The 27840-nt window shown below is 40.7% G+C and overlaps 1 protein-coding gene across 1 annotated transcript in view; it reads left to right on the plus strand.

Annotated features, from left to right (window-relative positions):
* Nucleotides 1–27606, plus strand: part of NDNF (neuron derived neurotrophic factor) — a 38370-nt gene extending 10764 nt beyond the window's left edge. The window contains exons 2-4 of the mRNA XM_022596396.3: nt 17760–17948; nt 23539–23663; nt 25367–27606. Of these exons, the coding sequence (XP_022452104.1) occupies nt 17761–17948; nt 23539–23663; nt 25367–26760 (1707 nt within the window). The 5' untranslated portion in view covers nt 17760 and the 3' untranslated portion in view covers nt 26761–27606. The remainder of the gene's footprint in view (nt 1–17759; nt 17949–23538; nt 23664–25366) is intronic.
* Nucleotides 27607–27840: the final 234 nt, after the last annotated feature.

Raw genomic sequence — 27840 nt, forward strand, 5'->3', positions numbered from 1 at the left:
GGATAACAAAAAGAATATTAAGAGTTTCTACTGTCTGTGTGGTTGTTTTTAAAAACCCAACATCTTGGCCCTTCCTCCGTGTTTCTAGTCAGTCTCTTATTAAGTAGGAACCTAACCTTTTACCTGATAGATTAGGTAAATAAAGGTAGAATAATCTGATGCTGAAACTCCTTCTCGTATCTCATATCTTGTTTTAAGAGCAAGTCAAAACCTGTATCTTTTGCCATTGAATACAGTTTTGCAACTAGTTGGGTAGCTGGATTATAGTATTTGTAAATAAATAGAGCCTTCTTTACTTTAAAAGGAGCATTCATGTGTACGATTTTTTAATCTTATAACAATCCTGGGAATAATTGTCTTCATTTTGTAGATGAGGAAACTGAGACTCAAAGAGATTGAGACTTGCTCAAAGAACGAAAGCCGATAATTGTTTGGTCAAAACTTCTCCAACCCAGATCTTCTTCCTCTCAGTCCAGTGATTGTTTTCTATTTTAAATAGAAATTTGGCAGCCTTTTAACTGTCCCCAAACTTGAATAAATAAATTAATACATACATAAAAATTACATGACAGGGGGAGAATGGATAAGAATAAAGAACAAACCAAAAATTAAATTCAAGTTTTTGTAAAAATATTCAATCCTGAATTGATAGGAACCCAAGATGTGGGAATAGTCACCTGAGACACTGAGACAGGAGACAGGAGGGTGAGACAGAGAAAGACAGGAGAGAATCTCTAAATTACTAAATTGTCAGGAACCAGTGTCCTTGGAGTATATTACCTCATCTGTCCAAAGACATGGCTCTAAGTTTATAGTTTGTTTTTGGCCTTGGATTTTAAGGCCAAACAGTTTAAAAACTTTAACTTATTTCTTTTTACAAGAACAACATACTCGCATGCCCTCCTTTTTTCTGGAAATAAGAATAATCTAGGGTTAAACCATTTTGACTCTTTAAGGTCCCTGGTATATCTATCTCACTCATCTCTCTTTCGATTACGTTATCGTGAGTACAGTTATTTCTAAATCGCTGTTTTGATCTTGTCCTGGGCTTTGGCACCGGAGACCCCTTCAAATCCTCTTTGGTAGCAGACAGGCTTTAATGCTGTCATATCAAAGCAACTGCCAGGGGAGAGGAAGGAGTAAAGCTTTAGGACCATCAGATATTTGGGAAAATATGGGATTGGGTCCATGGAACCACACCTCTTCCTAGTCTATGATATTTATTATTCTATGGTAATAATAAATAATTTCTTCTTGATAGCATTTATTTACTAGGACTGTATTTGCCAACTCCAGTATGTATCACTATATGAACAAATTAGAAACTTTGGAATAACTTTAAACCTTCTCACAATTTCCCAAATGGTAAATGGTCCACTTGTCCATTATTGGGCTTTAAGATGAACCTAGACATATTCCCCAAAGGGAATAAACCTGCCTGTCATTCTTTTTTTTTAATTTAAAGGAGGTAGAGAAAAGAGAAAGCTGTGAAATTGTGTGGATATAATAATAGTTCTCAAGGTAAGAGGAAGAGAGGATGTGGACAACCTCTATTTCACCCATGCTTCTCCCTAAATAGATATTTAAAATGTTAAACTTTGGTGATGAATGAAAATTAGAAATCAGAAAGTTCAAACAATGAAAATCTTGGAGATGAAAATCATAGTGCTGATCTTACCGGATTAATAGGATTGGAAGAGTCAGAGCTACTCAAAGTACCGTCCCTGAAATATCAGCACCTGCATCTCCAGGGAGCTTGTTCGAAAGGATGAGCCTCAGGGTCCACCCCAGACCTTTGGAATCAGAGTCTGCATTTTACCAGGGAGGCTGGGTGATTTGTGTGCATAATAAGGTTTCAGAAGCACTAGTCTGTACCACTCCTATTCTCTGATCAGAATGTATCCCAACCAAACATATTTTACGTGTTTACAGAAGACAGAGGCCCTCCTGAGTAATGCACTATGTTATTCTTACCAGGACGTTCTTGTGTTCTTAAGGACAAAAGAAATGCATCCTTATATGAAGTCCCTGCACTGCCTAGCACACACCATCTGTCTGTGGCAGCCACACCAGCAGATGTCTGTGATGTCCACCTCAAAAGATTAAAGATATTCTTCCCAACTTTTTAGGTTTCACACAGTAACTATTATAAGTTTAGCGCCCATAAAATTGTCAAAAGCATCCGTAACTTATTTCCTGTTTAGCTTGTATTATCTCTTGTGAAGCAGATTCCATAAATCAGCAACAACAGTCAATTATTTTCATTTCCCTTTATTCGTTACACACTCATGAAACATCATGGGCATCTGCTAGGGGTTGGGTTCCGTGATCAGCATATCACTGTTGTAGAGAGAGAGCATGTGTCCTTGCCACCCTGGGGGGCGGGGTGTCAAGAATACGTACAGAGAATTCAAAATGGTTTGCAATAGAAGTATGAGCGTGGAACATTTAGCGCACAACTAAATTTCTCTGTGGCTGTAGATGCTGGAGTCTTGAAGAATGAGTGGGATTTTGCCACCAGAGAGGGGGCAGTGGTATCCTGGCAAAGGAGGTGGCAGCTCCTCCGCGTGCCGGGAATGTGAGCAGAGTGCGGGGAAGTTGTAGGAAGTGAGTTTGTAGAGTGAGGAGGGGCCTAAAGGACCTCGCATGCGTGCCCCTCATTCGGTACTTCATGGGAAGCCTCTGACTGTTTTTTTTAAGCAGGGGAGTGAAACGGATTCCATTTATAAAGGGGACAGTACAGCGCTGTGCGGCACGATTGAGCAAAGATGCAGGAAATGAGTGTGAGAACGGGGAGATGCAGTAAGTGGACAATTTGAAGCGTTGGCCGTTTGCTTAGAGGAGAGAGAGCAACTTTGAGAGAAGATGCAGCAGGGAGATCGTCAGGACTTGATGGGTAACAGGACACGGGGATCAAAATATCAGATAACGTTGAGGTTCTAGTTTAGCTGCTGGCAGGACCGGGCTGCTGAGGTAATACTGATGTGCACTGATTTCAAGGTAGCCCTTCAGCAGCCTCACCAGGAGCTACTGTGCCCTTTCAGACAACAAACATGGAAACCAAGGCTCAGAGCAGTTCCGCTTACTTCATCTGCCCACGGTGGCAGTGGTACCCAGGGGTTCCGACAGAGGAAGGAGCCCAGATTCAGATTCAAGCCTGACTCCTGAGTCTGGCTTGGCGAGGCCAACCTTGAGCCACTCCACACCGTTGAGGGTTAGGTGCCTGGGAAAGGAAGGAAAATGGGTCTGGAGCTAGCAATCAGCCTTGAGGGTTTGGCCAATAACCACCCCCAACTGCCTTGCACAGTTCAGAACATTTAGGGATTTTTCTGATGGGAGACATTTCTGATTACCTTCCTCTTCCTATAAGCTTCTTGAAAACAGTATAATTAAGCAAATATTTATTTAGTGCCTATTTTATGCAAGAACTAAAAAAGTCTATGCAGGGGATATAAAGAGTAAAAAAGTAATCTTTGTCTACAGGGCACTTTCTTGAGTAAATTCATGTTATGTAAGCCTCGTGAAGAGCTCTTCTTTAGGGACAAGAAAAAATATAAAAATACCTATAATTCAAGTGAGATAAAGTACAGAAGAATCAAAGTCTCTGGTTTCACGGGAGGACTGTGATTCTGCCTTATCCGCCTCTGATGTCCCCAGGGAACTTACAATAGGCACTTAATAAACACTAGCTCATTTACTGGCGGTGTACAGAGAGAGCTCAGATAACAAACCATCTAAGTAAACACCACCCTGCTGCAATCCTATTAAGAATCTCCCTGGGGAAAGTCAGGCAGCATCCTTCCTCTATTAGAACACCTCCTACTTTTTAAACTGTGCCTTCACCCTTCAGTTTAATGGCTTTATCAGATAAATCCTTATTTTACTGAGTCCCAATCTCCTTCCCTATAATGCCGTGCCAACCACTGAGACTAGCTGGGCTAGCCAGAGGGCTTCAATCCCTCTTTTATCTGCTAAGGGGCCTTAAAAATATTTGGTGTCACCCTTCCTAGCACACCCTGGGTTTAACATTGGCCAGTTGTCCCCCACCTGATGTGATTGTCACGGGCCTCAGTGCCTGTCTTCTGGTCCCCAAGGCTTGCCAGTGTGGAGGCAAAGCCTCTTGGTTGCTGAGGGTTGAAGTTAATGCACAGGTGAGGCAGATTCCCGGATGTGAAGCCCAGGAGATGAAATAGGTCCTTCCCCTCTGTCTTCCTCAGTTTCCTCATCTGTAAAAGATCCCTTCTAGTCCCAACATTCTGTGTCTCGCCATGGCTTATTTTCTCCATTCACGTCCCTGCCGAAATGTCACTTCCTCAGAGAGGTCCTCCCTGACCACTCAGCCTAGAATCGCTCTGTCCCCCCAGCTTGCCCCTCTCTGTGGCTCCCCTCCAGCCTCGTCACCAGTTTCATTTTCGTCATGGTGCTACTGCTCTCTGGAATCGGTATGTGTAGTTATTAACTTATTCATCATCTCTCTCTTACCCGCCGAAGTGTAAGCTTTGCAAGCATGAGAACCTCATGCACACATCTTGTTCACTACTGTATTTCTAGATATCAAGCGGTGCCTGGTACAGAGTAAGTGCCCCAAACTGTTTGTTGGATCAGCCAATGAGATCTGCATTTCCATCATGCTTGCTGTCCTAAAAAAACTTTCTGTTCTCATTGCCTTGTGGATGAGTACCGCTTTTTATTACATCACTAGAAGCTCTGTTATAAAACATTTCTTTGATCAAAACTTATGGAAGATGCAACCCATGTGTTCAGCAGACATAGCTGGCAGAACTACCAAAGCAAGTTTTTTTTTTTTAATTTATTTATTTAATTTATTTATATTTGGCTATGTTGGGTCTTTGTTGCTGTGTGTGGGCTTTCTCTAGTTGCGGCGAGCGGGGGCTACTCTTCGTTGCGGTGCGCGGGCTTCTCATTGCGGTGGCTTCTCTTGTCGTGGAGCACAGGCTCTAGGGGGGCGGGATTCAGTAGTTGTGGCACATGGGCTCAGTAGTTGTGGCTCGTGGGCTCTAGAGTGCAGGCTCAGTAGTTGTGGCACACAGGCTTAGTTGCTCCGCAGCATGTGGGATCTTCCCGGACCAGGGCTCTAACCCGTGTCCCCTGCATTGGCAGGCGGATTCTTAACCACTGTGCCACCAAGGAAGCCCCCAAAGCAAGTTTTAAAACCAGGTTTGTCCTGAGAACAGGAATATCTTTGAACTTGAATAATTTAAGTACCTGATTTTGTTAGTAGGGTAAATAGAACTAAAAAAACCTTTTAGATTTTGAAGTTCCTTTGAGAAGGTAGTATGTCTGCCCTGAGATAGATGGAAAGGACGTAAATAGTCAAGGTTGTTGCTGATGGATGAGTGACGAGATTGATCACTTTTTAGAATCTTTTGTCCCTGCTACAGTATTTTGCTTTTGTCTTTTAGTTTTATCCTTGCTGTCACTAACACACAAAACCAGTAATGGTCTCATTTCAGAAGATGTAGTGATTATTCAGTTTGGCCCATCGGTCAATCAATATTTAGTGAACACTTAATTTGTGTATTACAAAATATCTGAAATGATTGCTAATTTTTCTCCCTTAGACTCTTATCTTTCAGAGCCTGGCGTCTGTCCTGATGACCCTGCCGAGGTCATATCTTTGCTTTCTCTGCTGCCTTTTCCTGCCTGTTGGTGAGCTCACGGCCTGCCTCTCCCTTGCCCACGCCTGTGTCGTCAGCCTCCATGTCATATTATCCCTCTGTCTTGGGATTCCTCTCGTGGTGCTGCTTGCCAGAAAAGTGCCTGGGAGCCTCTGCTACGTGACATTTGGCAGGTGTGGGTTCATCAGAAAGTTCATAAGTTTTATCTAGCCTATCCACTGGGACATAGCTTATAAAGGGGTCTGATCATATATGCCAAATGGCAATGGTTTCTTGTCAAATTTTCTTCATAACTTCTGTATCTGTCTCTCTTCGTTTCCTGCTCACTTACCACAAACAACCCCTTACCAGAACTTTTGACAAATTAGTTGACCTCATGCATCCTTTCCTTTGAAGCAACTACTGGTGTGTGTGTGTGTGTGTGTGTGTGTGTGTGTGTGTGTGTGTGTGTGTGTTGCCTTTCCCCAGTATGTCTCACCACCTTCCCTGTATCCAGCGGATCCCATTTCCCACCCTGACAACTGAACTCCTGCTACTTCCCACCTTGGCCTGCACTCCTTTATGTTTCTCATAACACGAAGAGAACACCTTCCTCTTTTCTCCTCTTTTCTAATACTTTATCCAGTGTAAGAATTAGCTTTTAAAAACTGCATCAAGATGGCCAGCAACTCAAAAATTATTTGATGCCAGCTGGAAATTCTGCTTGACTCGTCTCATTTCCCTCTGTTTTCTTCCATCTCTGCATTACTTAGGTTTTGTCATTTTATTGTACCTGTGTTACTATAATCAAGGTGTTATCTTCGATTCCTCTCTTTTCCTCACTTCTTACCTCCAACTCACCTGCACGTTCTGGTGGCCCTGCCTGTAAAACATATTCCCAGTCTCTTCACTACTGTCCATCTCTGCCACGAGGTTTAAGCCATCAGCGTGTCTACCGTGGACAACTGTAGTAGCCTTGCCTTCATCTGATCTTTCTGCTTTTACAGAGATGAGCTTGGTTTTTGCTTTGACAATGATCCCTTCCCTAAAACCCATTTTCTACACAGTAGACAGAGTTACACCGAAAAACCATGGACCAGATCACGGTCCTGGCCTGCTTAAAGGGCTTTCCATCACACTCAGGATAGAATCCTAACTCCTTCATATGGTCTGCACGGCTGTGTGTGATCTGCCCTTTGACCTCCACTCTCCCCTTCACCCACTCTGTTCCACACTGATAGCCTTTCCTCTCCGTAGTGCCCCAGGCCTACTGCCAACTTAGGGCCTTCGCACCTGCTGTTTCTCTGCAGGAATGCTCTTTTCCCTGCCATTTGTTTCACTGCTTCCTTTCCTTCATATCTCAGAGTAAATGTCATTTTCTCCAAGAAATCTTCTCTAAATATACCATCTAGAGTGGCCCTCACCACACTATCTTTCACACAGGCTTCTTTTAATTCTCTGCATAGCAATGACTACCAGCCAGTAGTGCTTTCTGACTTATGCATCTGTGTCTTGCTATCACCCCCATGAGAACATGGATTCATGAGATCACCCCTGGCCCCAGAAGAGGGCCTTGCGTGTAGCAAGGACTCATTACATATATGTTAAGTAACAAAATAGTGAATGAGTGATACAGACATGATTGGACTCTGGTGTCTGGGTTGTGTAACTTTTGTCTTTATGAGTAGATTATAAATTCCTAGGATATTTCTTTTGAGCCCTTATGTCACCCAGTTCAGTTTAGAATATGGAGTCAGTGCTTGGAAAATTCTTATTCTCTTGATTTTTAGCTCTTTTGACCATATTTAGTTTTTGGTATCCTAAGAAATCTATGGAGTATCTTACTGAAAAGTTCCCTTCTTGAATAAAATAACTGTAAAAATATCAAATCTATAATTCATATACTATAGTCCCAACCTCCAGGAGGTCTACAACAACTCACCTCCAGTGTTTTAATGATTATTTCCAAGAAAGTAGAATTGGGTTTACTTGCCAGTAGAATTTCACATTAATATTCTTCTGTGGTGTTACCATGGCTGTGGAAACCCTTTCTCAAGGTTAACCTACAACAGTAACCATTCAATACATGAAATGGATGGACATGTTTCTGTAAAGGTAGGTTGATTTTTCTTTACTTCTGTCCTTAACCTGTTATTTCTTATCTTAGAATTAGATACAGAGGAACCCAAGTTGCATTGTGTCCTTGAGGAACTTAGTTTCTGCCCTATGCTACCAGATTTTGTGAGAAACAGGCTGAACTAACCCTAGACTCAGGGGCTCACAGCTACAGGGTACACTGGAGAACACCTGGGCCAGCAAGCCATCAACATGACTAGTTCTCCTGCCTGCAGTGGAAGTGTCTTGACTCTTGGTCTGTGATTTTTCCACTGAACCAAGCTTCTTGACCTTGGGGGTGGCAGGAGACTTTGTGTGGAAAAGAACAGTGATCTTCGAAAAAGTAGCTTGTCTTGAGGAAATATTTGTCCTTGCCTCTGCAGTCTTTCTCTGTGATCTTAGGGACATGATGTGAAATTTTAAGGACCCTCTTCAGAATGCAGTTCCCTGCTGATCTCTCTTTACCTCTGCCTAAGAATATTTTCTTCCTTACTTCTTACTAGACCATAAATACCTCAAGAGGAGAGGATGTCTTGTGCTACTGGCACACCGTTCTGTGTCCAGCACATGGAGGGGGCTCAAATGACATTTGTTTACTGATGCAGTTCTACTTCTCTGCCTCAACTCCCTGACCTCCCCACCTTCATCTCCCTTCCCCAAATCTAGTTCATTCTTCTCCCTTCATCCTACTTCCACTCTGATTCCCATTCTGTCCTCACCAGCTCTTGGTGATTCTTCACTCCAACTCTGGTAAGCACTTACTATCTCAGCTACCCTTTTCCTCTCGGTACGCGTTAGCTTACACTGGAGGGCACTTTTATGCATGATTAATGTCCGCTTGACTCGATGGTAAAGAGTGGGACGGTATGGATGTGTATTCAATATTGTTGTACTCTCAGTGTATTTTTGGCGTGTTTCACACAGCAGGGACTCTGCTGACCATGACAATTCACTTTTGAGGCTGATATGTGCTGCTGTTAGGTGCTGCTGGTACATTGCCATGTTCCATCTTAGCTAAGTTTCTGTTGAGGATGGCGTGTGTCGTTTATTAACTGCTTTGGAGAACGTTGCACAGGAAGTCATTTCCATTTTGTTGCAGATCAACAGGAAATAAGGCTTAGTTGCCAAACTAAAGTAAGAAAAGCAAGCGAGCATATTCCTTCTCCCTTAGGGGCTTTCATTATTCCAGGAATCATTAGCTTCTCCCAAGACAGTGGAAATGAGCCCAGGTATCTCAATTGCACCTACAGAGGAAATTTGGAGAGGAGGAGGATATTCAGTGTCTTGTTCCATCTTTATTTTGCATTATCTTCTAAATTGCTTTTGAATTTATCATATCTTCGAATCACCTAACTAACAGATGCATTTTAGGAGATCTGCTCCTTCCTTTAGTAAAATGAGTGTGGCTTCCTGAAACAAAGACTACTCTCTATCTGTAGTACATTTATTTTGGCCATTTCTATTGTTCACGATTCTTTCCATTGGCATTAATTATGGTAGGAATACTGGGTCACTTCCTTTCAAACCTTATCCTCTTTCAAGCTGTTCTTATTATGTAGGCTTGGCCATCTTTTAAAATTAGAGTGCCCTAGCCTTGGCCCTGCTGTGAACTGCACACCATGAGGATCAGAGGGAAGGAGATGACAGAATGGAAACTGTATTCAGATCTTTGGCATGTTTTAATTTTACGTTGCTTTTTCATACTAATTTAATTTCCTTCCAGAATGAAAGTTGGCAATCATTTAGAGAAGTAGTAGAGGAGGTTGGAATCATTGCAGCTGAAATGCCTGTGAAGGTCCCTAATCCATAGATTATTGACATAATGAACTCTAAAACCCTTAATAATCATTCCACTCTGTAATGACAGCCTGCATTTAGAGAGCTTTAGCCTATGCGTTCTGTGCCCAAGGCTGGCTCTGCTCTGTTGGGCGATAGGCGTTAGAAATATTGCAGCTCACCCAGCACGGGCAGGAAACCACTCCTTAGCGCAGACCAGAAGCCCTTGACTTCTACCTGCTTCTTTCACCCTTTTCAAATATGGAAACATACCAAACCACAGAATGCTCTACTTCCCTCAAATTTGCAACCATACTAGAGGCTATTTGTATATTTATAGGAACAACCAACTAATTTCAGTTAACATTTTCATTGTTTGCAAAAGACGGCAGAACAAAACGACTTCTGGGAATTCAGCTCAGCTTTTTTCATTTTTTTCTGCCTTGAGGGAATCTGTAGGTCCAGGCTGGGCATTCTACTGAGTCAAGTGCACAGACAGACCCCACGCGCCCGCCCCGCCCCCCGCCCCCGTCACCTCTCCTTGCTCACAGATCACGCGTCCTGGCAGGCATGCGGGCCATCGCCCCCGCCGACCAAAGCTACATTTTTTTTTTTTCTTTACAGCTAGATCAGATGCTTCAGATTTATTATCAGATGTGGCATGGATGATTCAAACAAAGACAAATGCCCTTGAGTTTAAAAATAGAAGTTAAAAGACTAAATATTTGCACTTGAAAAGAAAATAACAGAAATCTCTGCGGCAGACCATTCCTTGAAATTATCCTCACTAAATTATAATCATGCACTTTCCACTCTCTGTAATTAAACATTAGATTTTATTTATTCCAGATGCATTTGTCTCAAGTAAATTCAGAACGCTCCATCCTTCTTTTTGGTCATTGTAAGTTTATTTCATGTTTGTGGCCTACACATGATTGGGCGCATTAGATAGTTTTTAAGTGCATCTTAATGACTATGAATTTTCTTTTTAATTGTATGCTATGTGTGGCCTGTTTATCCTGATGAATCTGATCTTATTAAGTTTTATACCATGTAATGTCTATAGGAGCTCGATGACATTTTTTACAAATACGTTCACATGTTCTACAAGGAATTTGCAGAATCTTGGTGGTTGGTGGTAAAGGGATGGAGGAATTTGCTTTGATCATATTACTCACAGGTAGGTAGAGCTGCTGGCTGCTGTTCTGAGAAATCTACGGAACTGAGAAAGGTTGCAATGCCTTAATTTATATGATATCTTCTATTCACAGAGCCTTGGAAGTTCCATGAAAACCTTAAAGAACTTTTTATTTACCAGCCTTGCAAATTTCTTAGATTAGTGAAATAATGTAACTAAACAGCAGTCTATAAATATTAAAGGCAAGCATTTTAATGGTTTGAAATATTCCCTACTCTTAAGACAAGATTCTCAATTAGGATTTGTAGTTAAATTCATTTAATACATATTTCAAAGTAAAAAAAAATTAACCAGATTTATTTACTTACTCTCATTGTTTACACAGTTTCAAATAATAAATTTTTTTTTTCTTGTGATACGCGGGCCTCTCACTGTTGTGGCCTCTCCCGTTGCAGAGCACAGGCTCCGGACGCGCAGGCTCAGCGGCCATGGCTCACGGGCCCAGCCGCTCCGCGGCATGTGGGATCTTCCCGGACCGGGGCACGAACCCGTGTCGCCTGCATCGGCAGGCGGACTCTCAACCACTGCGCCACCAGGGAAGCCCTCAAATAATAAATTTTTATTTTCACTAAGTGAATCAGTGGATTAACCAAGATGATAAGTTGACTATGTAACTGAAGATAAATTTTGCAAAATGACGGTAGTAGAGCTGCTGCTGACTTATTTGCTTTTAGGCCTATTGTGGTTTTTTTGTGGTGATACAGGTCATCCTGGGTGGTTAGTTGGTACACTGATAAATTATTCCAGCCCCTTTAATTTTTTTTCTTTCTTACCATTTGACCATTTTATAATTCTCAAGCATTTCCACAGGTTTGTGGGAAAAGGTTGTGCCAGGTCAGTTTGACTGTTTAAAAGCCATGTAGAATAAAAAGTTTGGGCTTCCCTAGTGGCACAGTGGTTAAGAATCCACCTGCCAATGCAAGGGACACGGGTTCGAGCCCTGGTCTGGGAAGATCCCACGTGCTGCAGAGCAACTAAGCCCGCGAGCCACAACTACTGAGCCCAAGTGCCACAGCTACTGAAGCCCGCGCACCTAGAGCCCGTGCTCCACAACAAGAGAAGCCACCACAATGAGAAGCCCGTGCACCACAATGAGGAGTAGCCCCCGCTCACCGCAACTAGAGAAAGCCCACGGCGTAGCAACGAAGACCCAACGCAGCCAAAAATAAAAATAAATTAAACAATTTTTTTTCTAAAAAAAGGTCATGTTAATGCTGAAAATAAAGTCTTAGAATTATTTATGTGTTTTCTGTTACCCATTAGCTGCTCTACTCCCTACCCATTTTGGGACAATACAAATGCTTTATATCTCTACCTTGGCATTTTGTTTAAAACTGGTCTTCAATTCACCCACTGTGGTCCACGCTCCGCGTTCTCTCTGTGGGGTAGGGCAGCAGAGAGCCCAGCAGGGAAGGAGGCAAATGGGAGTAGCAGCTCCAGTCATCACAGCCCTCAAACATTCAAAAGCAGCCCCCCTGCACCCTTCTAGAGCTGTAGCGTTCACTCGCTCGCCAGAGAGGGGGCAGCAAATATAAAAATAAAATTGCATATTTAAAAGGTTCTTTTAGAACCATTGCTCATGTACCTTTACTCTAACATCAACTAATTGGATTCATATAGTGTGTCTAAATAGCTTGAATTTAGATATCTGTGTGTGTGTGTGTGTGTGTGTGTGTGTGTGTGTGTAGTCTAAACTAATAATAGTTTAGTTTATTAGTTAAACTAATAAACTTTAATAATATTTAAAGTTATTTACTTTTCAGTGCCCAAACCTCTCTCTACCTTTCCAGGTATAGAATACATTGTTAATCTCATTGGACAATTATATTTCAAAACAATTTCTCCTTTTAATCTAGGACACATTGGCATTCCAAAGGATAAAACTACCTCATATCTCCAATAATCTGGATTCCCAATAATCTAGATTAAAGTTTGAGGTATATCAAATCATTAGGTCATTTTTGTTTTCTCACTTCAGTTTTGGTAGGATAGGAAGGAATGTTCAAATATGGGGAAGGCCTCTGACAATATGAACAATCTCAGAGTTTTAGATTAGCATCTATGAACATGATTCACCAGAACTTTTCAATCAAAACAGTCAAAGTCAATCTTCTCAGTAATAGGATAACACCACCTAGTTTTTCTGGGCTGAAAATCATTGTGCAACAAAGTTGATTGATCTGCCTAGTAAAATAAAAATATTTGGAACCATCCTAGCAACTTTCTACTTCTATTGGAACTAGACCCTTGACTGTAGAAAGATAGCAAGATTTCTTGCAGTGCAGACACATTTCCTAGATTAGCCACAAGATGTCCATGACAGAAGTAATAATGCTGAATGAGAAATTCTAAGAAACGTTATTTACTTTAAACTTCAAACCTAGATAAGCTCTAGATACCTAGAAGTAACAAAAAGAAATGAGAGGAAAAGTTATGCCATTAGAGGGCACTTTTGTAATCTTAGAAGAAAAGCCTGTTCTTATAGACTGGATTACCCAAGGCTTATTCTTAAGCAGAATGTATTTTCAGTTGTTTATTTAAAAGTGACTAATTCTTAAGCTGAATGTCTAAGAGAGAACATTTTTTTTGGTAGGGAAAAAAATCTGTAAAATTCCATCCTTTAAACAATACTTACATAAAGCTTTAAATTTGAATAAGTGAATATAAATTGTGAAAACATGCACAATATGTCTGCATAATAGTTTTTTGATTAGCTATATTCAATGCTTCTTTTAAGTACATCTTGTTAAAAAAATGCTGCCTGTAACCTGATCAAATTGAACAAATTATTAGGCTTCCCTAAAAACGGAGTATGTTTTTCCCCAGCAATACATGGATGTTATTAGATAACATTTTGAAAACAATAATCCTACAGAATATAAAGTCCTGTGTTTGGGGAATCATACTAATTTTTTCCAGTTTTATTGAAAAATAATTGACTTATTGAAAAATAATTGACATACATCACTGTATAAGTTTAAGGCATACATCCTGATGGTTTGATTTACATACATTGTGAGATGGTTACCACAATAAGTTCAGTTAACACCCATCTTCTCCTGTAGATACAATAAAAAGAAAAGGGATCATACTCATTTTAAACACTTTTCTGAAAAGTATCTGTTTTGCCCATAGTTGATGTGGCAATTTAAATAGCTAAAATTGTTTCAGAAACGGAAAGTGTGACCTGATAGAATTTTAGCTGAGGATATATGATTTTTTTTTTAAAGAAAGCAAAAGATAGTTTATTCCCTATTGGTGATTATCTAAATAAAAATGTCTACCTGAGCCAGTGAAGTCAATAAGCCAGTAAAGTAATTTAACAAGTAAAATCTTAGTGTCAATAACTGTGAAGAGTATGAGATTTTACCCTCCTTGCAAGCTAACAAGTTAGCCTGCCGTAGTTTCATGGATGCTAGATGGCATGAGACTCTTGGGTCAGTGACAAAGGGCTTTATTACGCAGCAATAGCAGAAGCCACAGATCCACAGCAGCAGCATTTTCTCCCACTGCCTGACCCCCCAATTCTTGTAGGATGATTCAAAGAGGGCCTGATGGCATCAGCCCATATAGTGGGGTTTATTATAAGAGAGCAGCCCTGAGCTTAGGGAACCCAGATTTTTATAATGGGTAACAATCATGCCTGCTCTTTGCTCCAGAAGCTTTATCTTCCAAGGCTGTTTACTATACAAACATCCTTGAAAAGATAATCTGGAACAAAGGCAGTCAGTTCTTCTGCTCCCCACATATGCACAAACAAGCACAGAAACCCATGGAGAATTGTCTTTCTAACACTTACCCTGCATAATCCTATCATCTGAAGTTGTTCACTTTACTAAATATTACATGGCTAAGAAGCTGACGTGGGGGAATATATAATAATCATATTTACCACACTCCTGATAGTTTATATTTCTCATATCATATTGTATTCACTATGTGTTCTTACGTATCCAAGCCTCAGTTTGATCATTTTTGAGATGAGATGAGATAAATAATAGGGCCTACATCATAGGCTTGTTGCTGGCATTCATGAGATAATAGACATGAAGCACTTAGAAGAGTGCCTGACATGCAGCACATACACAACAAATTTATTAATATTGTTATTAACTCAAAACTCATCTCTTCTTATTAGCTGATTTAATAAAGTTCCTCCCACAGGCAGCTGAGGATGCTGGGAAAATTCCCACCAGTCATAACGTGCTAGCTCTCAAACTCTGGGGCTGACCTAAATATCCCAAATACCCGGGGGCATTGGGCAGCTTGTCCTGTTCAGCTGTGCAGTGGTGCTGTGCAATTGACAGCTTTGCGGGCAAATATGGGGCTCGTGAGAGAAGGCTGCCCTTGAGCGGTTCTAGGGCAAATACGCCCAAGTATCTCACGCTCAAGTGCTGCTATGGCATGTTTGCTCTAAGTTCCTGATAAATATGGAAAGCCAAATTCTAACCCTTTCCAAAGAGACATATTTTATTATCTGGCCTCTTCTGCTCTCAGGAGGCAAACTTTCAGAGATGCTACTACAAAGTAAACTGAATGTGTTTTATTATGCTGAAATAATAAGTATTTCTTTATAGGGGCGGCATATCAAATTCTATTCAGATTTTCCGTTTCTGTTGGCTGCAGGATGAAGGGCATCAGAGGAGAGGGACTGAGGGTCGTGAGTGGTGGTCCCATTCAGTCTACTCCACCATGTCCCTATTTGTTTTGAATAGGTTCACTGAGCTTTGATTTTTGATCCCCCCAGCCATCTTTTGTAGATATAACCTTTGTTTGCTGTTAGTAACTCCCATGACCTCTCGTTTACATCCCCAGCTTTCCTTGGGTTCCACCTTGACAATCACCTGGATATCTGAGGGACAGGTTATTTAATGAAACTCAAGGAGGCCTGTTCTTATTCCTAAACTGCTAGCTATTTGGGAAGAGGATTTCAGTGTTCAGTCTCAGAATCATCATTTGTTTTGAGTTTAGAGATCATCCATCCAAACCCTTCATAAAATTGAGGTCCAGAATTTTAAGTGAATTGCCTGAGATTACACTTCTAGTTAGCCGCTGAAACTAAAAAGTCAAGTTTCTTAGCTCTCAGTCAAACTCTCATTCAATGGCAATACAATTGAGAAATAGGATGGGAAATAAAGGTTTGGGCTCTGCAGTCAGATTCACTTGGGTTTATGTCCTTTCTCTGCTTATGTTAAAGGAGGTTTATACTTATATAAGAATAGCACCTACTTCACAAGGTTATTGCGGATATAAATGCAACTTTGCGCCGTGTTTTGCACATAGTAACTCCTAATTACTGCAGATATTTGTATGGAAAATTGCAGAGCACATGGCAGAAAGCAAATTATGAAAAAGTAAGTTAAAGGAACTTTCTGAGCAAGCTCACTGGGAAAAATTACTTCTCAAACTCTCATAGAAAAAAGAAAAGCTTATTCCCTTCAAAAAAATATTTTCAGTTGTATGAATCTATTTTTGGTAGCACTCAAAGAAAACTTAAAGTCAAGTGATGGTTTAAGTAGAGGTGACCTCATAGCTATAGCAATGACTATTTAGAAATAAAACTGGCATTCTCTTCATTTCAAATTATGGCAAATATTTGCATTTGACTTTCTCACTATTTAAAGTACTTCAGTGTAAAAACACTATATTTCCCTAATGCTTGAATTCCCTGATGTATGTCGTCAAAGAGATAAGGGAAAACAACTCCTTACCTAGTTTTTTCTGTGAGGAAAACAGGCACCAAATCCTCAAAGGAAGCAAAGCCTTTCATTAGCACTTGAGGTGAAAAGAACTCGCCTACCTGCGTCTTCCTGTTGGGAAAGGGAAACATGTAGAAGATGGTGTCCTTGAAACAATCCCTAAAGCAAGGTGCCCTAGAGAATGATCCATGATTGCTTATAGGATTTTTAATTTTATTTTTATTTTTTTGCGGTACGCGGGCCTCTCACTGTTGTGGCCTCTCCCGTTGCGGAGCACAGGCTCCGGACGCGCAGGATCAGCGGCCATGGCTCACGGGCCCAGCCGCTGCGCGACATGTGGGATCCTCCCGGACCGGGGTACGAACCCGTGTCCCCTGCATCGGCAGGCGGACTCTCAACCACTGCGCCACCAGGGAAGCCCTGCTTATAGAATTTTTTATGAAAGTCAGTGATAAATGTCAAAGTGTAACTCAATGAAAACTGGAGTGGTAAATATATAACTCTGCTGGAGGTTAAGACAAATGACCTAAATATAGAACTTTCCAATGGTCTTTTTTTTTTTTTTTTTGGCTGCGCCACAGGGCATGTGGGATTTTAGCTCCCCAACCAGGGATGGAACCCTCTCCCCCTGCATTGGAAGCGTGGAGTCTTAACCACTGGACCACCAGGGAAGTCCCCAGTGGTCTTTCTTGATTTGAAGTGGGAATCCAAGCCCAGTTTTTAATATGGTAAAAGTTTATATATAAGTGTTGTGTTGAAGAGTCTGGTAAATCTGTAATATTAGACACTGGCAAATAACTCACCTTGGGATTTTAGACAAATTGCTTATCCTATAAGAAAGTTAAACTTTATAATCTCTTAAAATCTCTGATTTATGAAAATCTGATTTGCAGAATAATTCTATATATGATCCTTAATCAAATTTTAAGGAAGAAGAAAAGTAACTGTGTAGTGGTAATTTTCAGGCTCTCAGTGGGTCTCTGTGACTTATGTTATGGTTTAAGCTTTGAGACATTTGTATGGAGATGTCTACAATGACCATATTGGCTTCTGCCATAATGAAGGGGGAACTTTTCTCTCTGAATACCCAAGGAAGTTAATGCACCAAGAGTCCTTTTGTTTCAAAATCTTTTTAATATCTGAAATTCTGGTGAATTCATTATCAACTTGTTGAAATACTTTGAAAAAAAAAGAACTGGAAAGTCGCCTTAAAGCTCATGTGCATGTATCCAAAATATATAATACAGCTCTTTCTGTCAAAACCAAATAGTGTGAACCCTTCAGAAAGTTCGCAACTTGCCCAAGTGTTTTGCCTGTAAAATTAATGTAAGCAATTCTTTTTTGTTGCCCCAGGATGGTGCCTCTCCACTGGTATATGCTGTGGCTGCTGTTACCACTCAGCTCCAGGACCCAGAAGTTACCCACTCGAGATGAGGAACTCTTTCAGATGCAAATTCGGGACAAGGCATTTTTTCATGATTCGTCAGTAATTCCAGATGGAGCTGAAATTAGCAGTTATCTCTTTAGAGACACACCTAAAAGGTATTCTCCCTGCAGGACTTCCTTTATCAATAAGCTCAGAACGGGTGTCTCTGAAAAAGAAAGTGACCTTTTAGACTTAGTTTAGGTAATTTGCAATCAACCTCTGGATAGCATTGCCTATTTTTCTCTAAGTAAGAAAATAAAACGGCAGTGCAACGTCTAGCCATTAGACATCTCTTTGATTCTCGCTGATTGTGATCTTTTGGGTGGAGAGAGAAGTCCTTGCATGTCTAACGTTTTGGAATGGTCATTTTCTTTTCTTCAGGATGGTAGGAAATTTCTAAGAATGACTCTACAGGATTAATGCAATTAATTGAACACATATGATTCTTCAAGGGTTTGCGTTGGCTTGTAAGGATAGTATTTCTTTGATCAATGATTGGTTCTGAAAGCATCAAACCAAACAGAGATAAAAACTGGCCCCTTACTTATCTTCACTCTAACATCAACATATTGAACTCACATAATGCTTCTAAATATTTTGACCTTTAAAACTTACATATATCAACGTATATAAATCAATCAATCAATCATAGAAATGAATTATATTTAAAGTTACTTACTTTGCAGTACCCAAACTCCTCTTTATCATATTTCAAAAACAGTTTCTCCTTTTAACCTAGGGCACCTTGGCATTCCAAAGGATAGAACTATGTCATGTCATCAATAATCCATTTTCCAAAGATTGAGGTGTATCAAATTATTGTCGTCTTTCTCTTGTCACTTCAGTTTTTGTTTTTATTTCTTGGTACGCGGGCCTCTCACTGCTGTGGCCTCTCCCGTTGCGGAGCACAGGCTCCAGACGCGCAGGCTCAGCGGCCATGGCTCACGGGCCCAGCCGCTTCGCGGCATGTGGGATCTTCCCAGACCGGGGCACGAACCTGCGTCCCCTGCATCGGCAGGCAGACTCTCAATGGCTGCGCCACCAGGGAAGCCCCGTCACTCCAGTTTTAATTGACAATAAGAATGGAACGTGGTGCTCCTCTTCCACTGAATGGCCCAGACACGTTACCATCCGGTGTGAGAGTAGATAATCAGTTTTCATATTTTGACTGGTGTGACCTATTGTTTGGGTATCATTTCAACACCATCTGAATGAAATTATTTGTTTGAATGGATGTAATAGATTAGGAACTGATTTGTCAGTAATATATAAAAGAATTATGACTCTTTCGATGACATTCCCAAGAGTGAAGGCACAGAATGCAAGGGTGATTACACTAAAGGAACTTGATGTCTTAGTATTTACAGAGACTTTGTCTGTGAAAACAAGGAAGGGTAGAGGAGGCAGTTTTAATGATTCAAATTAGTCTTAAGTATCAGCTGAATTCATGCCGAACCATTTTGCTTGTCATATTCTTTTGTCTCTTGAAACTTTTGAGTGAATCCAAATTTTTCTTTAAAAAATTACTTTGATTTCCCAAAGGTACTTGTGCACTGCTTTGCAGTGTTCTTTAAAATACAGCATTCCTCAGAATGTAATCATTTCACTTAATCAAATAAATGGTTTATCTTTGATCTTCCAGTCTCTTAAAAATTAAATAAGTTTTGGTTCTAAGCGCTGTCTTAAAATTACATTTTTTTTTCTTTGAAGCAACATGTTTTTATTATAAGACATTTCAAAACAACACATGCTCCTTTCCTCCTTCTGTTTTTATTTCTTTCATTTGTTCATTCTTTTGGGTTTTTTCCCCCCCCACAAATCATGATTGGAGACTTTGATATCTACATTTGGATGCAATGTTAACAATAGTTAAAGAGTTGTGGCCACAGTCATTTCTAGGGGTAAAATATGTGATGGGAGAACCCACAGAGACATTGTTGATGTTACGACTAAAGATGAAATTCCAGATAAAGTTTGGAAGCAGAGAATAGCAAAAGAAAACAAATTCATTAATTTTTCTTATGTTTATACATAAATTCCAAAGTCTAAATGGCTCGCGGAGTGTTTATGCCTCAACTCTGGCCTTATAATTTGGAGCATATTTATCACATTTCTGTCTCCCTCACTAGCCAGTAAATACCTGGTGCTCATAGATCGTGCCCTATCATCTCTGATTGCAGCTGCCTTCCACGAGTGCACTGTGCATGGTAGACAATAAATGTTTGTCAAATTGTTAAAGTTTATTCAGATTGTCTTTTATCCCTAATCATAAGAGCTTCCATATGAAAATGTTGACTTAGAGGGACTCTCTGATGTTTTATATGTATAATGATTACCCTGTGGAATGCAAGCATTGTTTTCTCTGTCATTGGTTGCTTATGGCCTGTATTAAAGTTACTAAGACACAGTTGCATACTTTTGGAAATAAACTACTTTCTTGATTGAAATGAGAACAGAAGGTAATAGGTGAACGTGCACATTGATTCCAGCACTGGTTAGCTCTGCTACCCACAGAAAAACCAACAAAACTAAAAAGTTTTGAATACTTTTAAAATTACACGATGCTAAATAAATTATTTTGTCTTACCTCATTCTTTGTAATGTTCATAGGTTCAGTCATGTTTATGTGGTTAATATCACCTATGCAACCTGGCCAAAGGAACAAAATTCTACTCTCCAAAAGTTGACTGAATTTGAAAACTAAACCATCTGACACCTGTCTTTAGGGATGCTTAAGTCCATAAAATTTCCATACAGTAAAGAGTGCAACCATCTAGTTATTTTGTTTGGATGATTGCCTAAGTTTACTATATTCTGAACAAGCTTTTTTTGCTTTTATAGGGTCTTCACTTTATTTGTCCTTCCACAGCCCTATTTCCACCCTCCAGCTCCTAATTCATCTTGGAATAATGAAGGGGGGAAAGCACATATATTTCCATTCAGATTCCGTATCTTCAGGTAGAAACAGACTAAGTGTAGGTATCCTAAGGCTAGAATAAGGTAGGTGTTATGATTCTTGGGTTCTGTTTATTCATTTACTAATGCGTTCATTAAGAAGAGTTTATCAAGTACCTTCTACCCGCAGAAATCTGTGCTAAATGCTGAGAATAAAATGACATGGAAAATGAACCCTAAGTGGGCCTTTGTTGGGAAAATGACATTAATCGAATAATAATATAAATATATAGTAACAAATTGCAACAGGTTCCCCAAGTGAAAAGTATAGGACACTCGGAGTATGTGAGAGAACCTGAGCCAGAACAGTTAGAGAAGGCATCCCTGAAGAAGTGACATTTAAATATTAGTAAGGGCATACACATCAACTATATGTCAATTAAAAAATTATTTATTTACAAATATTAATAAGGACTAAGGGGTGTATTTCAGGCAGAGCAAACAACATCCCAATGGCTCAAAGAAGCCCTACGTGGTTCGAGCACGGAAAGCAAAAGGGATGATGATATGACAGTGAGGTAGGCGGAAGCCCCACTGCTGGGGAAGTTGTAGACTCTCTGAACAATTAAGGACTTTTTTCCCCAAAAGTGAAATGCTAAACTTATTCATTAATCCAACAAATATTTATTAATAATTATTTTAGTCTCTAAGTCTTCATCAATGAACTAAATGCCCTGCCCTCTTGTAGCTTTCATTCTAGTTGGGGGAGGTGGAAAAATAAAAAGACAAACAAAGGTATATATAATACATCAGGTAGTGATAAGTGCTTTGAAGAAAAATGAAGAGTAGAAAAGCTTCACGGGTAGGAAGGTGATGTCTTACATAAGGGGTCAGAGCCGGTCTATGGCGAGATGGTGACCGACTCTAGAGAAGGGAGTTGATGCAGTGACTGAGCGCGTAAGGTCAACAGCTGGAGGATGAGCATCTCAGATGGAGAAACAGCAAGTTCAGAGGCCCTGAGGCAAGAGTGTGCCATAATCATTCCACAGAGAGCAAGGAGCTGAGTAAAGAAGGGAGAGAATAGAGGAGACGAGTTTAGAGGTTTGGTTGGGGACGCAAATCATTGCAAGTTCTGAATGAGACAAGAAGATCCTGGAGGGTTTGCAGCGAGTGTGTTCAGACTTAGGTGTACATGGATATCTCCTCCTGGAAGGAGGTAAATAAACTAAGGGGGTCAAAGTGGAAACAAGGCCAGTCAGAAGGCTATTGCAATGCTCAGACAAGAAAAAATGGTGGCTTGATCTGGTGGTAACAGGGAAAGTGGAACAAAGGGATGGACTCTGGGTATATTTTAAAGATGAAGCCAAAAAAAAAAAATGACTGCTGATTCAGTGTATGTGGAGTGGAAGAGTAAGAAAAAGTCAAGAATGCCTCTAAAACGTTTGTCCTGAGCAACTGGAAGGTTAGGGCTGTCATTTACTGAGTAGAGACAGACTGCAGGAGAAGTTGGTTTGGCGAGAGAATGAGAAGTTTGGATTAGACATCTTAAGTTTGAAACTTTCAGTAATCTCTAAAGGAAGATGGTGAGAAGATAGTTGTCTCTAAAATTTAGCGAAGAGTTCAGGCTGACAATTTACATTTGAGAATCATTAAAGTAGAAGAGCTTAAAGCTGTGAGCCTGGGTGAGATCACACAGGGAATGAGCACGGGTAGAAAAGAGTGCCCTAGCACAGGCCCTTGGTTCACCCCATGGGTTAGAGGTCCGGGAGGTGAGAAGAACTGCAGAGGAGACAGATGGAGCAGCTGGCCACGGTGGTCAGTTTGGAGAGGGTGTTGGGGTAGATATAGAGAGAATCGAGAGGCAAAGAGGTACCCAGGAGGTGCAATCTCTAGGAGGTGAAACTTGCTTATTTTTTGCCGTGAAACCAGTGAGGAAACCACTGTTTCCTCCCTTGCAAGATTATGGGCTTTGAAAGATAAATGGAATCATCTAAATTATTCAGAGTAAGAATATATAGCATTGTTATACATAGGCAATATTTTTATTCTACTTAAAAGTTCTTTTGAGACATCATTTTAAAAATCTAAGGGGAAAGCATAGAGGAGAATGTTTTGTTCTTTTAAAATGTTTTCAAATCACTAGTTTATTAATTCAACAGAAAATCTTAGTGACAGAGAAATGTGTCTTTCCACTGACTGACACAGTTATCTTTACCTTTTAAAAATATTTCTCAAATGGTCATTAGATACCTCTCTCCAAAAGGATATGGAATAGTAAAACTGTGAACAAAAAAGTCAAGATTGTAAAAGCCTGAATACAGTGTTATTTTGCCAGAGACCAACATGCATTTTAGAAGGACATTGCTGTGAAAATGATCTCTTGGAATGGTTGGTGCTTTAGAGTGCCCTTGGGGTAACTTATAAATTTATCGCCAAATTTATGGAAAATGCAGTTACCTGTAGGGCAATATGCCTGGAAATTCCTCTTGGTTGTGACTTACTTTGCACTGGTGTTAAATAACACCCCCAAACTGGTAAGTTTTGATTCTTAACTCGAGTAACACCCAAACTCCACATTTTGGTTCAATGTCTTTCAATTATTTCAGACTGTGTCGGTGGTAAATCTGGTCGCAGAACCCTGGGCTGTTGGACTTCCACGGTTACAGCTGAAAATATCATGATTTATGTCAGATAGCCAGTTTGATTTTCTGTTAAGTGAATACAAATTAAACCAAGCGATTTTTCCCACTAATCTTGGTTGTAAGTGTTAGGATGAATTACCTCGGTCTGAAGTGGTCCACTTTCACCCAGGTATTTCTTTGTGGTTGAAGAAGACAACACGCCATTGTCAGTCACAGTGACTCCCTGCGATGCGCCCTTAGCATGGACGCTGAGCCTCCAGGAGCTGCCAGAGGAGGCGAGCGGGGAAGGCTCAGGTAAGCGGCGCGGCAGACCTGGCCCCAGACCTCTGGATGGATAGCTGAAAGGCTTATGATACAGACAGCCTTCTCTTAGTAAGAAAAACCAGCATGGACGCATGGGGAAAGCTGGAGATTTGGGGTTGGAGATGAGGGAAACGGAGGATGACATCAGATGGCGGTGATTTGGTGAAATAAGAGGTTGAGAGAGATAGGTGGGTGGGCTGAAGGAGTGAGGAAAGGCAAGAGGTGAGCATCGGCTTCCCTGGCTGTGGTTTGCAGTCTTGCCTAACCACTGGACTCACCACTGGGGGCCGTATATGCTACTGACGCCTGCATCCTACCTCCGAGGTTGTGATTTAATTGCCCTGGGGTGGGGTCTGGACATTGGGATGGTAAAAGTTCCCCTCCATGTGAATCTAATATGCACCCAAGGATAAGAGCCTCTGATCTCTGGGGAGTAAAGGGTAGCCACAAAGAGAGAACAAAAGAGCATTGAGCACCACGGAAAGTCCAGGATGAGAAGAAAGTCAGGAGGAATAGGTCAGGCATTTGAAGAAGATGCAGATGGTGGAAGGCAAATGACAGATACAAAGAAATGAGTAGAGTCTGTATGAGGCGCTGGGTTGACGCTGCCTCCCTTTAAGGGGCAAAGGCATCCTAGCTTGAAGTGAAGGCTTGAGATTGGTGCCATGACAGGATGTTAGCAAGCTAGATACTTACAGTGGTGTGGGAACGCTGTAATTAGGAAAATATTGAAAGGGCATATGGGGAGTGAGGAGATTGAGACAGAATGAGTAGCCACGTGATGACTGTGTTAATTGCGTGGTTTAGGAATATGAAGTTCTACGTACCTCACTCTCAACCTGCAGTGATCAGCTGGAAAAGATCCATTCCCACTCTGGCTACACAGTCCTTCTCTGGGTCTTCTAACACCGATATCTGTGTGATATCTGATATTAATAGTAACAAAAAATTAATAGTAACAAAAAATAGTTACTATTAATTGGAAAACATTATTTTAGTTTCAGTACTTCCCCTATATTCCTCCTGAGCACGTGTTCTACACATTGAAAATTAGGTCCTCTTACTGGTGCTTTATATTCTATATTTTAATGAGATTGTCCAGTCCTACTAACAAAAGTGAAATTAGTGAAATGGCTAGCCATCCAAGTGCAAACTGACAGAACCCTTCTGGTAAAAGCAGATTGACAGTAGGGATTAGTCTCTAAGAGGTTTGCAGTCTTTGACCTAAAAATTCTACCAGCTGGAATCTATCCTGAAGAAATAATGTAAAATCAGAAAAGCCTTACATATATAACAGCATTATTATAATGGTCAAAAATTAACCAACAGTTTCATTTTTATGATATAATATTAAGTGAGAAAAATGAAGGTTTCTCTAGGTACATATATGCATGATAATAAATGTTATAAAGTTGCAGAGAAAAATAAGAGAAAATAATAACAACTGCATAAACATGTGTAGAAGGAAGACTGATAGAAATACCACCAAACTGTTAATAAAGGACTATATGGATTTGTATTAATGGATGATTTTTTTTTATCTTGTTCTCTATCTCCCAGTTTTCTACTGGGAACATGTATTCTTTTTATAATGGAGAAAAACTAAATTAAATTGTCTTAAGAACACAATTTAAGGTTGGCAAGCCACAGCACATGCCCTGACGTGTAGGCTGTGCTTCTCTTGTGTCTTTTAGGTGATCCAGAGCCTCTGGCTCAGCAGAAGCAGCAGATCATTAATGAGGAAGGCGCAGAGTTATTCTCCTACAAAGGCAACGACGTGGAATATTTCATATCTTCTAGTTCTCCATCTGGTTTATATCAGTTGGAGCTTCTTTCAACAGAGAAAGACACACATTTCAAAGTATATGCCACCACAACTCCAGAGTCTGACCAGCCCTACCCTGAATTACCTTATGACCCAAGAGTCGACGTTACCTCCCTGGGATGCACCACGGTCACTTTGGCTTGGAAACCGAGCCCCACGGCCTCTTTGCTGAAACAACCCATTCAGTACTGTGTGGTCATCAACAAAGAGCACAATTTCAAAAGTCTCTGCGCAGTGGAAGCGAAGTTGAGTGCAGACGACGCTTTTATGATGGCACCAAAGCCCGGTCTGGACTTCAGCCCTTTTGACTTTGCCCACTTCGGATTTGCTTCGGATAATTCAGGTAAAGAGCACAGCTTCCTGACAAAGCCGTCTCCAAAACTGGGGAGGCATGCCTACTCGAGGCCCAAGGTTGATATTCAGAAAATCTGCATAGGAAACAAGAACATCTTCACCGTCTCGGATCTGAAACCCGATACGCAGTACTACTTTGACGTCTTCGTGGCCAACAGCAACAGCAATATGAGCACTGCTTACGTGGGCACCTTTGCCAGGACCAAGGAAGAAGCGAAACAGAAGACAGTTGAGCTGAAAGATGGGAAAGTTACGGATGTGTTCGTTAAAAGGAAGGGGGCAAAGTTTCTACGGTTTGCTCCAGTCTCGTCTCACCAAAAAGTCACCTTATTTATTCACTCTTGTCTGGACGCTGTCCAAATCCAAGTGAGAAGAGATGGGAAACTTCTTCTGTCTCAGAACGTGGAAGGCATTCGACAGTTTCAGCTGAGAGGAAAACCTAAAGCCAAATATCTCATTCGACTGAAAGGAAACAAGAAGGGAGCATCTATGTTGAAAATACTAGCTACCACCAGGCCCAGTAAGCAGTCATTTCCCTCTCTTCCTGAAGACACGCGCATCAAAGCCTTCGACAAGCTGCGTACCTGTTCTTCAGCCACCGTGGCTTGGCTAGGCACCCAGGAAAGGAACAAGTTTTGCATCTACAAAAAGGAAGTGGATGATAATTACAGTGAAGACCAGAAGAAAAGAGAGCAAAACCAATGCCTTGGACCAGATACAAGGAAGAAATCAGAGAAGGTCCTCTGTAAATATTTCCACAGTCAAAACCTGCACAAAGCAGTGACCACAGAAACAATCAAAGGTCTTCAGCCTGGAAAATCTTACCTGCTGGATGTTTATGTCACAGGACACGGGGGGCACTCTGTGAAGTATCAGAGTAAAGTTGTAAAAACCAGGAAGTTCTGTTAGTTACCTTGTATAGAGATATATCACTTAGAACTCCAGGAGAGACATTAAATCACTTTAAGTATAAACTGACTACTCCCACAGCTGAGAGAAGTTGTGACCTGTACTTGTACTATGGAAGAAGGGATATCAACTGGTGTATATTGATGTTTATATAAGTAATTGTTGGAGGAGACTTGGTCTAGTGTGCCCCAATGGTACCTAGTGTGTATCTGATATCCACTGATGTCAAAGAGAAAGGACATCTTGAAGGAACTGCCATCCCTTGCTTTGACCACTGCATGAACTGCTTCTAAATTATTTTATCACCTAAAAATTTTGAATATGCCATTCATTGCACACATCCACAAATGCAAATTATTCCTCTCAATAGATGCTAGAATATATATAACTTATTTTATAAAGTCTTGTTTTAAATGTCAGTGTTTCTATGATTGTAAACTATTAAATTCTTTTCCTGTTAAAGTATGGATCTAATCTAAGTATATTAAGTGGACAGCCCTTTAGTCAGTTCTATTGCTATTGTAAATTCTTTTTTTTTTTTTCCGGTATGTGGGCCTCTCACTGTTGTGGCCTCTCCCATTGCGGAGCACAGGTTCCGGATGCGCAGGCTCAACGACCATGGCTCACGGTCCTAGCCGCTCCGCGGCATGTGGGAATCTTCCCGGACCGGGGCACGAACCCATGTCCCCTGCATTGTCAGGCGGACTCTCAACCACTGCGCCACTAGGGAAGCCCTATTGTAAATTCTTATCTGTTGAGTAAAATGTTTAAATACTGTATGTATCTCATGTACAAAGTTGACATACATTATATTCATGTATATAAAATTAAAGATATTAGATTATATACTGTTCATTTTCCCAAGCAGCTACCTTGGTGTATTCAATTTCTATTCTGTCCCCCAAACTGCGCCTTTATGTAATTTTGCACCAGGTTTGACCCTTTTTTAATAGTTAAAAGGCATGCTGCATCTCTCTAAAGTTACTGTGGCATTAGGGACAGTTATTGAAATTTGTATTTTGACATTGAATAGGAGCTAGCTGTTGTGAGAATTGAGAGCACACCAATGGACTTGGAATA

Source organism: Delphinapterus leucas, chromosome 5 (assembly GCF_059928025.1).
Source record: "Delphinapterus leucas isolate spDelLeu-1000000601 "Yukka" chromosome 5, BTC_Dleu_Yukka2, whole genome shotgun sequence".
Classification (NCBI taxonomy): domain Eukaryota; kingdom Metazoa; phylum Chordata; class Mammalia; order Artiodactyla; family Monodontidae; genus Delphinapterus; species Delphinapterus leucas.